General features: G+C 40.5%; 1 protein-coding gene across 1 annotated transcript; it reads right to left on the bottom strand.

The window, feature by feature from the left end:
• Positions 1-440: 440 nt before the first annotated feature.
• Positions 441-7,206, bottom strand: LOC143567262 (leucine-rich repeat receptor protein kinase HPCA1-like). Its single transcript, XM_077053726.1, has 20 exons — positions 7,034-7,206; positions 6,824-6,950; positions 6,528-6,599; positions 6,365-6,439; positions 6,221-6,292; positions 5,044-5,205; positions 4,902-4,976; positions 4,673-4,744; positions 4,512-4,583; positions 4,366-4,434; positions 4,213-4,287; positions 3,624-3,695; positions 3,403-3,543; positions 2,647-3,131; positions 2,587-2,589; positions 2,375-2,548; positions 1,988-2,124; positions 1,705-1,924; positions 1,224-1,459; positions 441-936 (listed from the first exon to the last, which is right to left on the bottom strand). The coding sequence occupies exons 1-20, from the start codon at positions 7,125-7,127 to the stop codon at positions 460-462; spliced, it is 2,910 nt and encodes a 969-aa protein (XP_076909841.1). The 5' UTR covers positions 7,128-7,206; the 3' UTR covers positions 441-459.
• Positions 7,207-14,362: the final 7,156 nt, after the last annotated feature.

Genomic DNA, 14,362 nt, shown 5'->3' with positions numbered 1-14,362 from the left:
CCACCCGTGACGGGTATATTTTTTTATCTAATGAACCTTATCCGACCCGAACCATCAAAATGACCCTAAAATTTTTGTCTCTAAACGTATAAAATTAGAGCTTCTAAAATCAGTGAACCCACTCTGCAAAATTTCTAGATCTGTCACTACCTCATTTACTGGTCTCTTAACCAAACATATTAAGTAGATTGTGTGGAGATAATTAAATAACACCTAGATTTCTCTCACATGCAATTATTCATGTGTAGAGGATTAATTCCAAGCAAAAGTTCTTTTTTTCAAGGCACAACTATTATTAATATATTAGACAACTGATTGCAAGATACTATTAAACAGATCGTACGTCTATTCACCAACAATATAACAATTAACAACCAATTATTCTACAAAACAACATAGACATAAATATACAGTAATATATTTATACATATAGACAAACACGTGCAAAAACAAAGAACGCTACTTTGGATGCAATTTCGGTGATAAAGAACCTTCACTATAATTAAATAGGCTATCATTGCTATAAGGATAGCTGTGGTCTTTACCCGTTCCTTCGTAACTTACTGAAGTTGATGTTGATGATTCAGTTCCATGGTTAAGTCCCACCAAATCCGTAATGCTCTCCAGCTCTTTCACGACTTCACTCATCGTTGGTCTTTGTTGTCCCGTAACTTCGACACACATAAGAGCCAAATCAACGAATCTCTCCAAACCTTTGAGTTGGCTACTTAAACCAATAGTTGGATCAAGAACCTCTTGTAAGTCATACAGTTCTTTATTCTTGTCCATTGTAAGTTTCAGTTCCCTCACAATGTACCTGCCTTTTTCAATTGGATTTCTTGCGGTTATTAGTTCCAGCATCACAACTCCAAAGCTATATACGTCACTCTTTTCAGTCAGTTGTTGTGTCATGTAATACTCAGGATCCATGTAACCCTACATCGATCAATACAGTCACAAATCATTAGAGAATACAATTTGTACTAGTTTACATACATCTCTAACTTGTGCTAAAAGTCAACCACAACACATATTTAATTCCGAAATCTCATAGCCACATCCCACCTCCAAATTTCACGTGTATTGACTAGTAATCCAATATATTCATTCGTTCATATCCATTATCATAGTCTTTTGTTAACATATATGTTTAAACCATACATGTATTAGGTTTGGGGATACTATACTAGAAGGAGCATTCAGTGTACGAAAGAGTTACTAACCATGGTCCCTTTGACTTGAGTGGTTACGTAAGTCCGATCAGCATCACTCAATGGCTTAGATAGTCCAAAATCGGCAACTTTTGCAACTAGTCGTTCGTCTAGTAAGATATTATTTGTTTTAACGTCTCTATGTATGATCGGAGGATCAGCATGATCATGTAAATATTGCAAACCTCTTGCCGCTCCTAGGGCTATTTTAATCCTCCGCGTCCAATCCAACCTAATGCCTGATCTCCCTACACATATACAAGTTCTGAACCTATAAGACCAGAAAAATTATGTGGTCCTGTAGCCAATACAACTGTTGAATAGATAGAGTTTCTTTAACCATAAAAAAAATTACAAAAAGTAAAAGCTCAAAATACATTACTTATACCTAAATATTTTGCTTTTATAGTGACATATAAAGTCATCTGATTTTGAATTTCCAATTACACACACATGAGTAGATACTAGATAGAAGGACTTCAAATATGAGTACCTGAAAGACTATCCTTGAGTGTACCATTCACGATATATTCATAAACCAACATTCGTTCGCCTTGATCAAAACAGAACCCGATAAGACCCACCACATTCTTGTGATGAACTCTTGAAAGAAGCTCGATCTCAGTTTTAAACTCGAGCCCACCCTGTGAAGATCCTTCTTTAGCTCTTTTGATGGCAATCGGCTGCCCATTCGGAAGACTTCCTTTATATACCTACACAATATTGTTTGATCATTAATACGTCTAAATCATTTTATAAAGTGTACTAACACTAACCATCCCGTATCCGCCTCTTCCTATGTTGTTAGTCTCTGAAAAGTTGTTTGTGTATTTCTGAAGTTCTTCATAGGTAAAAGACCGTACTCCTTTTATCTGAGGAACAGATCCACTCCCACTGGTAGGATCCCAGAGTGCTGCAAGAGTTTTACAAATAATTGGTCATATGCCAAGAAAACCTTTGGAGTTAAATTATAAAAAAAAAAGATATTCGATTCATACAATTATAAGTGCAAAAGTTAATTTTTATGACTACGAATGTGGGCGAATTTTATTAAACATGAAATTATGTTTATGTTTAAAGTGTTAACAAGTTAACTACCATTTCTATGTGGCTAAGAGATATTAATTTGTAGTTTTGTTGAGTGTGTTTATGACAATATTTACCAAAGGGTTGGCTCTGTTGTGTCACTCTTTCAACTCCTTCTTTCCTACGAAAAGCATACATTCCTGCAAGAACTAATAATACCAAAAGCACACAACCACCAACGACCGAGCCAATGATAATTCCAGTGTTAGATGACTTGTGTTTGGTGTCTCCAGTTCCTAATATTATCCCTGCTAAATGGCATACAAGTACAAATTTAAACGCACTAAACGCACTTCAATTATATTGTGCAAGTTTAAAGTGATAACGTGAAGAAAGACATTGCCTGAACAGAAGTTACTATATTTTTCAAATATGAAAACGTAGGTATTGAAATCTTTTTTTGGCTTGAATGTTTGATTGCTAAATGCAAACCCGATCTCAAGAATCCCAGTCCTGTTGAAGCAACCTTGTGGGCCCGACGGGAAAACATCAAGACGGACCATAAGATAATCTTTCGAATTTCGGCTAATATTATTTAATGATATTGAATCTACGGGAAGACTAGCGTTTTTAAAGAACCCCATCAATGAATCATGAAGGGAGATGTAAATGGTGTAATTTACTGTTGAAGAAAAAGAAGGAGCTTTGAAGGTAAAGAAGCCCGTGTATGGAAATGCACATTGACAGTTTGGGCTCAAAACACGACCATCGATACACGAAGGACGGTCACAGTTGTTGTTCAATGGTGTCGAATACCATGAGGTAGTGTCAGTTATATTCGAACAAAAGCTCTCATTCACACCAGATTCCGTACATACTGGATTCGCCACCAATCTGTAGTCACATTTATATGTTTTAGTCAAATAAATTTTTTTTTCACTAAACGATTTCTTTCATTAAATAGAAACATATATATTACATCAACATAGCAGGTATGCGGGCAACAAGCTGCGCCGCCACCCCTTTTTGAATTGTGAGAAAAAATGGATTGGAAATCCATAGACACTAAATCACTTTCAAACCCCTCCTTGAAACAATATCATATTGCTATACTACCTCGAATTAAAAAAAGAATCAGAACGTAGTATGTAGTTACAATACTTACATTAAATCAATACTATTTGAATAATTGCGTCGTTGGGTAAAGTCCGTAATGTCATTTGTTCGAAGATCAACAAGTTCAAGTTGTGTGCTAGGATTGGAACTAATGTCCAAGGTTCCATTTATTTGGTTGTTACTTAAAACACTGTCAAATGAACGTTTTCGAGTTATTAAACATTAGCAAGTAGAAACAATTTTTACCAGTCTAATAGATGATGTACTAACACATGTTGTAACTGAGGAAGGCGGAACAAGGAAACAGGAATTCCCCCTCCAAGGTTAGTGTTGTGCATCTTACTGCGACAAAAACATATTGGGATTAGTCAGTTATATTCAATATATATATATATATATAGGTATTGGATCATTTCAGAAGTTTTATTACATCGAGAAGTGCGAGAAGTGAAGGTGTAACTCCATTAATCCCTAATTTCACTCCATTTCTTATTGTGTAGGTGCGTATGTACGTGTGTAGGTACGTATTTTTGTAACGTGTATGTATGTTTGTATGTGTGTAGGTATGTAGGTTTGAATATGGCTCGGTACGTTTGTATGTGTGTAGGTAGGTTTGAATGTATGTAGGTACGCATGTATATGTGTGTAGGTAGGTTTGAATGTGTGTAGCTAAGACATAAATACAACCAACCTACATACATGTAGGTAACATCATAAGAAAAGGAGTGAAATTAGGGATTAATGGAGTTACACCTTCTCTTCTCGCACTTCTCGCTGTAATATCACTTCTCGCAAGATCCATCATATATATATATATATATATATATATATATATAACTGTTCCAAGAACTATGCTTACATGGTTGTCAAAGCATGTAGAGTTGAAAACCATGGAGGAACACTAGATGGAGCAAAATTGTTAATGCTTAAATCACTGCAGATGGTTTTTAGAAGATGATTCTATTAAGAATTTTCTATTGAAAAACAGATGCTAAAATATCCTGAGACTTACATATAGTTCAGGACACTCATGCCTGTGAGATCGGGTATAGGGCCGGTCAATTGATTGTTTGACAAGTACCTATGAAACATAATTTATCAAACCCCATATTTGAGAGAACCAAATTAAACTTAGTGTTTGAGGTTCCTGAAAGTTACATCTCGGTTGTATTGGTAAGATTGTTGATGTTTGAGGGGACACTGCCTCTCAAAAAGTTCTTATCAAGTCGTCTGATTACAAACAAGACATTCAGTTAGCAGTTATATTCCAAATCTAATATCGAATACGATGTTCAAATCTAGTTAAAAGTGATACTCACACAACTGTAAGAGACGTGACAAGTCCGAGGGTAGAAGGGATAATGCCTGTAAGCTTGTTGTTTTCTAGTAACCTGATAGATCAAGCTAAAGTTCATTTCCTAGTAATCACTACATGTTATTTTCTTGTACTAATTATATCAACTTTCTTTTTTGATAATTCTATCTTTTATTCTTTTCATGTTTCCGCGCTCTACGCCAATTAATTATTTAAAGGATAAAGAAACGTACAGATGAACTAGTTTCATGTTGGAGTTGAAGAGCCTAAGTGGAATATCACCTGAAAGCTGGTTGTCTCCCAAGTGACTGAAAAGGGTAAAACATTAGTGGCCATTTGTTTTACGACCTGCGGAAAGAAGAAGCTTAAACATACAAGTGTTTCGCGAGAGTTAGGTTATCAAGACCAGGCGTTGTCTGGCTTGAAACTGGTAAGCTCCCAATGAGATTGTTCGTTGATAGATCTAACCAAACAAGATTCTGTAGATTGCCAACTGAAGATGGAATGCGTCCAGTAAAGCTGTTTGAATTCAGAGATCTATGCAACACGTACCGATCCTCGAGTCAAGACTTATATATGAGCAGATAGTACTTACATAATTAACAGGTTGGATCAACTAGTTTCATTTTATACAAGTTTGTTTGAAATTTCAAATTTTGAATTCATCCAAAATATTATTTGTCTAGTTCGTGTATTAATTAATTCGTACATATTATTAGTATGCATATGTGGTGACTGACCTTTGGCAATGCCCGCTGGTTGAAGTAACTACTTTTGATTTTTCTTTAACATATTACTTAAAATTATTGTACTTTTTAAATAAAATCTGAATTCATAAATTATTTTAATTTTTTTTTGTCAATATTCTTATATAATTTTTATTCAAAATCCAAATTCATATATTATGACGCGAAAATTATTTTATTTTGAAATAAATTGGTTTTAATATGTTCTAAGACCATGAGTAGTCATAAAGCCTCACCCCTGGGCGTTATGTGTCACGTGGCGCCCAGTCAGAGTTATGACTTTTTACAAAAAACAAGTGTAGTCATAAAGCCTTCATAACTTTGTTTATTTATTTTCTTTTTAATTCTTAAAGGTAAAATTAACAGCTCTTTTTTGATTTTGGTGCCATTATCGGGCGTTTTGTGTATAACTTGCAAAAAAACCCATAACTTGGAGGGGGGCGGTGTTTTCCCAGGATTATGGGCCATAAAGTCGCCCCATAACTCTCCACTACGGATGTTCTAACAAACTATATATTCAGATTTTAATTTAGAAAGAAGTTCAATGCTGTAAGTTAATTATTTTGTTAAATAAATTATTGAATGAAAAAATAAATATTGAATTTTCAAATATTCTTACTTCAATCTAAATTTATTTCCCCTAAAACAACAAAATTCATTTATTTTGTGTATTTTATCCATTTTCTTTTTCTTTCCTTCTTTTTTTTTTTTTTGTTTTGCTGTTTGAAATAAAACTCAGCCCCACCCCTCAATTCAATTAATTGATTTATTTTAACGGTTAGTAATGCATAGAGGAAATTTCTTACAAATAGACAAGACTTTCAAGGTTACCAATGGTTTCTGGAATTGGACCAGTGAAGCTGCAACCAACTAGGATTCTGAAAGAAGATTAAATGTTAAACTTTATTATTAACAAACACTGTTTATTTATTTTTTAAAAAATTACTTACAAGTTTTTTAACTTCTTCAGATTTCCAATTTTGGAAGTGAGCAATCCACCCAAATCTTTATTGTAAGATAGATCTCTATATACCAAAACAATAAAAAAAATTGCTGACATAAGGACAATCGAAGAAGTACCCGATCGAAACTACCATAAAGATTTAGACTCACAGAATCTCTAACTCGGTAAACTGGTCGATGTCTCCTGGAAGCTCGCCGCTCAATTGCATGCTTGACAAGGTACTGCAAAGTTATATGAAACAACGAATGAATTAACATAATCACACTTTTGTCACTAAATTAATTATAGGTGAATGTTAAATTTGGCATCTTTGAACTATTTTGAAGATAGTTCAAATGTCTAAAATAAAAAATTTGGGCTATAAGTTCTACTAAAATTATTACAGTTTTGATATTTACACGTTAACTATAATATTTGCCAACTCTAGTAAAAAAAAAGGCTTCACATTTTAGTCACACGACTGTTTGTGCAAGTGATGCCATCCCAACTGCCAGCAGTACACGGATCCGAACCATCATCCCAGGTGGGTGGTGTGTTCTGCCAAGCATTCTTCAGAGTCTGAAGATTGCCAACTAAACAATACGAGTATAACAATATTGTCATTCATCTAACTGATACTTGATAAACACAAAATCAGTAAAAGAAATGAACTTACGGTCGCTATCCTGAGCTGATAGTATTGGAATGATTATGCATATGATTAGAAGTAACTGCCCAACTTTTGTACCCATCTTTTGAAGTAAATGCATATTTTAGTTGCAAGAAAACCTGAACCAAATAGAGCAAATAATGCGGATTCCAAATGACAAGTTTCTGTTACTAGCACTGGCTTAGTCCACAGAAGATACAAAATGTGAAAGACTTGGGTAGTCAGCTGTGTTGGCTTGTTGTAGGAATTTGGAACAGCCATTTGTGTGTTGACATGTGGTGAAAACTTCTAAACTTATCCCATGTGCTCTGGAATGTGTGGAACTTTGCTGTTTAGGAGTCATTTATCAATTAGGAATAATAAATTTCGGATTTGTAATAAGTGGTCATATTGATTTTTGAAATTTTATATATCCCTTTGAAGGATATAAATGAGTTAAATGGGAGGTTTAGGAATTAGGATACAAGTCTAAAATAAAAAGGGTATAATTCCATATTATATAACGCGATATAACCAAAGCTACTTGAAGAGGTATGTACCCGCCTCAACACCGAGTGAGGCGGGTCAACCCACAAGATATAGACAACAGGCTTGGAATCAAGACATTACGAAGTCACAAAGCCAAAACCTATGCGCATGGCGCATACCACACATGCTCAGGCATCATATGCCCAGGCACCACACATGCTCAGGCATCATATGCCCACGCACACATATGCTCGCGCATCACATATGCTCACGCATATCACATATGCGCGTGGCGCATCAGCGCGCGGCGCATATCACATGCTCGTGCATATCACATCTGCGCATGAAACATCTGCGCGTGAGAATAAAGAGAAGACCTCGCGCATCCTCAGGATTGGCGCATATCACACATGCACATAATCAACCTCGTCCTTATCCAAATCAGGATTAGGGCAACCTTGATTGTGCACGTCAGACAACCTTCCAGAAGGTATCTTTTTAAGGAATAAGAATATGCTGATGTTGACAGCTGCCAAATGAAAGGTGGACAACTCAGCATAACTCATGTGCTACCACGTGATTATAACCAATGAGAAAGCACCAGGTGTCCCAGAGGACACGTGGCGCAGAGCAATTGGAGGAGGCCAACAAGGCTGAGCCCAATCAGTGGAAACCCTAGCACTATAAATACAGCATCAACTCCACAAGGAGAGACACTGAATCATCCAACAACACACAGTTACAGCCAGTAACATTCACAATCACATCCAATCACAGAGTATTCAGCTATTAAGCAATACTCTCCAGATTTACTTACTCTGATATTATTATCTTCTCCACAAATACTTATTCTCACACCGGAGGGTTACCCCAAAGAGGACCCCTCTGTCCCTTTCTGAGGGGTAAGTTAACGGTGCTGTTCATTTTGTAGGTGGAAGAACCCAGATCCAAGAAAACCATCGGTGAAATAGTATAATCACACCCGAGGAAAGTAGATCGTCTTCCAGTGAGTCGATCCACGCTTCTTCATTGGCGCCATCCACTGTTACAACGGCAATCAGATCTCATCAGATCTATATATAAAAAAAAATCACCATGGTTTCTGGCGTTCATAACGTTGATCAAGTTCTGGAGGATATTGAACGTGAGGATGTTAATGAGGGACAACAGTTTCTGAGGGGGCCGCGTGATTCTACGCGCACCACCAGTAACCGTCCCTTCATCACAGCTCCTCACGGCCAGACTGAAACTCCTCCAGACGATCTCACGTTACAAAATCTTGCCGGCGCGAAACAAAAAAGACCAATGGGTCCAGAAGATGAAACAAATGATACTAAACAATGGCTCATAAACGAGCAGCGGCGTCTAATGGACAAGTATAATGAGATGGTCAAACAGAAAAAGCTAGCCGACTTAACACAAAGGCAAGCGCTTGATAAGCAAACTGTTCATGGAACAAAAAGGCCGCGCGCGCCGGAAGAAGGACATTCTGTTCACACTGCACATACTGAGTTCAGTGATGAAGAAGTGCACAGCATGAGGAAGACGCGAGATACTCATGCAGGAGGCTTACAGCTCCGCGCGCCTGTGAACATGGCGCCTGGAGCCAGAGCCGATCTGGATCTGCACATGCCGTACAGCCCACCAGTTAGAGGGCAAGTGGACGTAACCACACCGTATAGACCGGCCATCTTGGTGAAACATTCAAAGTTCACTGAGCGCATCGCTAAGGCTCCCATCCAACACAAAACCAAGATGCCAAGTGGTTTGGGCAAATATGACGGCACAACAGATCCAGACGATTTCTTGCAAGGTTTTTACAACACGGGAAACCTAGAGAGCTGGACGATGCCAACATGGTGTCACATGTTTGCTCGCTGCCTCACGGGCGCGGCGCGTGTCTGGTTCGAGAGCTTGCCAACTGGGCAAATTGATGGGTTCGAGGAACTATTGGAAAAGTTCCAAGCCCACTTCGTACAGCAGCGCAGACACACGCGCGATCCTGATGACATCATGCACTGCGTGCGCAGGAATGATGAAACGATTGAAGACTACATCACTCGTTTCAATCAGGAGTCTCTGGCAATCGGAGGTATAACTGAGCAACTCCTGCGCGTGGCCTTTATACAAGGCGCGCGCAGTGATCAACTCCGCCGAGCTCTCGTAAGCAGAGATGGCATGCCCACCACGTGGGCCAAGTTAATGGAAGCATCGCGAGTTTTCGAGAGGAATGAAAAACAAATTGCCCAAGATAGGGCAAGAGAAAGAGCGCATCAAGCTGAATCACCGCGCAGCAAAGAAAAGAGGGGCAAGCAGAACTCTGTATGGTCCAGGTTGCAACCAACCAGTTTTTCTTCCGCAGAAAAGCAGGCGCAACCAAGCTCACCCCAGCCCCAAAAAGATGTTCGTAATCGCGGGGAGGGTGACAAGAGGGAGGGGGCAGAGATCCTAACAGACCTCTGCCAAGAATATGGACTCCCCTCACTAAAACGCCTTCACAGGTGTTAAACACTGAGAATGTCCAATTCAAAAGCCCCAAGCCACTACACTACAAGGGACCATCAGACAGTGGCAAGTACTGTGAGTTTCACAAATCCACGGGACACAACACTGATGCATGCCACCACTTGAAGGATGCAATTGAGAAGGATGTGAAATCAGGCAAGCTGGCTCACCTGGTAAAAAACTCAGGACCAGAAGATGAACAATCAGGAGCCTCAGCCAGCAAAAAGTACAAAAGAATCTGTGTAGCCGAGGGAGGAAGGCAAGGGCAAATGTCAAGAAAGAGAAGCGCGCAAATCCAAGGAGATTGGCGCGAGCAACAAGTCATCTTCCCAAGAATCAGGGGAGGCCCTTTCATCAGCAGTCCTCTTGTTATCACTACACATATTGCTCATTACGAAGTGTCAAAAGTCCTGGTGGACACTGGCAGTGAATCAGACATCATGTATGAGCAATGTTTCAGAAAACTGGATCCGGCAGACCAAGCAAGGCTTGAAATTGTGAATGCGCCGATCTCTTGTGTTTCCAATGAAATCATTCATCCCCTAGGTCAAATACAATTTGAGCTAACTATGGGGGATGAGAAACACAAGCGAGCCGAAGTTGTTAACTTCTTGGTCTTGCCCACCACTTCTTGCCACAATATGATCTTGGGTAGGGGAACGATTGCCCAATTCAACGCCATACCGTCGCCAGCGCACGGCGCGTTGGGGTTCCCAACACCAACAGGTGTAACTTTTGTATACCGAGATCATTTGTGCGCAGTGACAAGTACTCCGCGGGAGGGGAGAATGAAAATTCCAATGGCAGAAAAAGCGCCAGAGGAATGGATTCTCAACCCGAAATTCCCGGAGCAAAAAATCACAATTGGCGCTACGATATCAGACGACACGAGGGTAAGAATGAAAAGATTGCTCACAGCATATATGTCGGTTTTCGCGTGGCAACACTCTGATATGACTGGGGTTCCGCGAGACCTGGCACAACATTCTCTCAACACCTTCAAGTCTGTAGAGCCAATTGCTCAAAAGAAGAGAGTCATGAAGGATGAAAAGGCGAGGGCCATGAATGAGCAGGTTGAGGATTTACTGCGCGCAAATATCATCCGCCCGATACGATACCAGACGTAGGTAGCCAATCCTGTGATGGTAAAGAAAAGTAACGGGTCGTGGAGGATGTGCATTGACTTCAAGGATCTCAACAAAGCGTGCCCAAAGGATTGTTACCCCCTCCCAAACATCGACGCAAAGGTGGACTCCGTGGCGCCATTCAACCTAAAATGTTTCCTGGATGCCTACAAAGGCTATCACCAGATTCAAATGGCACCACAAGATGAGGACAAGACCGCATTTAGAACCGACAAGGGTGTTTTTTGCTACACAAAAATGCCCTTTGGTTTGAAGAATGCGGGCGCCACCTACCAAAGACTTATGGATGCCGTTTTCAGCGAGCAAATCGGAAGAAACCTAGAAGTCTATGTGGATGATTTGGTGATCAAGAGCAGGGAGGAAAAGCAAATGCTCAAAGACATCGAAGAAACCCTTGGGCGCCTAAAGGAAGTTAACATGAAGCTCAATCCGAGCAAATGTACTTTCGGCGTACTAGAGGGAAAATTTCTAGGTGTAATGGTCACCAAGGATGGTTTCAAGGTGAACCCTGAGAAGGTGGAGGCCATCCTTGACATGCCCTCGCCATCCACCATGAAAGAAGTTCAGAAGCTGAATGGTAGATTGGTATCAATCAACAGGTTCCTAGCGAACCATGCAACCAAATCTACCCCATTTGTCAATACATTGAGAAACTGCTTAAAGAAAAGTTAGTTCAAATGGACTCCTGAGGCCGAGCAGGCTTTCAGTGAGATTAAAGAATGTTTGATAAATCTGCCCGCGCTCACAGCTCCTCTTCCTGGTGAAACTTTGACATTATACCTATCAGCAGGAGAGCGCGCCATCAGCGCAGTATTATTGGTGGATCGCAAGGGAATCCAAACGCCAATATACTATGTGAGTCGGGTGCTGACAGATCCTGAGACACGCTACTCCATCATGGAAAAGTTAGTTTTATCACTAACACACGCGTCGCGCAAGCTTCATAGATATTTCAATGGTCATCCCATTGAAGTTCTGACTGGTTACAACATCCAGCAAGTCTTGCGGTGCCCCGCGCTCTCAGGAAGGCTGACAAAGTGGGCGCTGGAATTAGGAGAGCACACGATCTCCTATAAGCCCCGTCCAGCAATAATGGGACAAGTCTTGGCTGATTTCATTGCAGAAGTCCCAGAAGCAAGAATTGAAGAGGCTCAGCGCGAGGTAGACCCTCCGCGAGCCAATGATGAAGAAAATGTTTGGAGATTGTTCACTGACGGAGCTTCAAACAATGAAGGTTCCGGCGCAGGTCTCAAACTGGTGGATCCAGAGAATCATGAATATACTTACGCCATCAGGTTGGACTTCAAGAGCACCAACAATGAGGCTGAGTATGAAGCCCTGCTGGCTGGCCTGCGCATCGCGCACAAATTCGGGGTTAAAAAGCTAGAGGCCCATGTTGATTCATACTTGGTAGCAGCACAGGTCAATGGCCTTTATGATGCCAAGGAGAACACCATGCCTCTATATCTAGAGCAGGCGAAAAAGCTCATCGAGCAATTTGACTGCTTCAGAATCATTCATATTCCGCGCAGTGAAAACAAATCTGCAGACGCGCTGAGTAAGATGGCATCAACCAGTTTTGATCACTTTGGCAAAGATGTCAGGGTAGAAGTAATGAGCAACCCGTCGGTGGTAGCGAAGTCTGTCCTGGTAACTCATACAACCCCTTCATCATGGATAACTCCAATAATGGAATTCTTGAAGGAGGGAAAGGTACCAGATGATCGCGCGCAAGCGAGGAAGATAAGACACAAGGCGCAGAACTATGAACTGCTTGACGGTACATTATATCGACATTCTTATCTTGGGCCGCTCATGAAATGCCTAGATGCTGAGGAAGCAAGCTATGTGATCAGAGAGATACACGAAGGAATCTGTGGAATTCATGCTGGCCCGCGCATGGTGGTTGCCAAGGCAATGAGCGCAGGCTACTATTGGCCAGGCATGTACTTGGACGCTTTAAAAGAGATCCAAAAATGCAAAGCATGTCAGAGCTATGCGCCAAACACCATGCGGCCAAAGAACAATTTATTTCCAGTGACCTCCGCATGGCCTTTCCACAAATGGGCAATCGACATTGTGGGTCCCCTACCGCAAGCGCCTGGGCGAGTAAAATTTTTGGTAGTGGCAGTAGACTATTTCACAAAATAGGTTGAAGCCAAGCCACTAGCAAAAATCACAGCCGAAGTGATGAATCAGTTTATCTGGAGCCACATCATATGCCGTTTTGGCTTGCCCATGGAAATTGTGAGCGATAATGGCAAGCAATTCACTGACAAGAAGATATCCAGCTGGCTCAAGGAATTGCGCATCAACCAAATTTTCACTTCAGTTTATCACCCTCAGGGGAATGGACAAGTGGAACGCGCGAACCAAAGCTTGTTAAATGGGCTGAAGAAAAGGTTGGAGGGAGAATCCCATTCTTGGGTCGAAGAGCTACCTAATGTCCTGTGGGCACACAGGACATTAAGCAAAACAAGCAATGGCGAATCCCCGTTCAGCCTAACCTATGGAACAGAGGCAATGATTCCAGCAGAAGTTGGATGCCCATCCCATAGAGTGCTCATGATGAGCAAGATTGATAACGAGCGCGAAAGAAGGTTGGATCTCAACTTACTTGAAGGGCGCAGAGAGGCGGCTATCATCAGTGAAGCCAAGTACAAGAAAAAGCTGGAAAAATATTACAACCAGCGCGTGAAAGAATGCCACTTCAAGAAAAATGATTTTGTCCTTCGAAACAATGAAGCTAGTCGCGCGATACCCCCGGGAAAAATGTCCCCCAATTGGGAGGGACCTTATCAAGTCTTGGAAGAATTGGGAAAAGGCGCATACACCTTAAAAGATTTGAATGGAAAGAAGATCCCGCGCGCATGGAACGCAGCACAGCTTAGAAAATGTTTCATGTAAAAATATCAAGTTTGTAATCAAGGCTTTTTTAGCCATTATGAATAATGATACGCGCTATCTTCTCTTAATGTGGATTCTATTTTGCATACATGTTTCACACTTTCCTTTATTAGTTTTGAGCAATATGACAACATTGTATTGACATCAAAACGAAATAAAAACGAAGTAAAACATACATGCGCGAGCTTCAAGCTCAAACGCGTTAACGAGTCTTAACTCTAAAACGTCAGGGCCTTAGCCCAATTCTATCACCTTTTGCATACATGTTTCACACTTCCCTTTATTGATTTTGAGCAATATGATAACATTG

Source organism: Bidens hawaiensis, unplaced genomic scaffold (genome assembly GCF_021521415.1).
Source record: "Bidens hawaiensis isolate Kalapana, Puna unplaced genomic scaffold, B.hawaiensis_p1.1 tig00023286_1, whole genome shotgun sequence".
Lineage (NCBI taxonomy): Eukaryota > Viridiplantae > Streptophyta > Magnoliopsida > Asterales > Asteraceae > Bidens > Bidens hawaiensis.
Note: the sequence above shows the minus strand (reverse complement) of the source record. Positions and strands in the feature narration are given on the sequence as shown.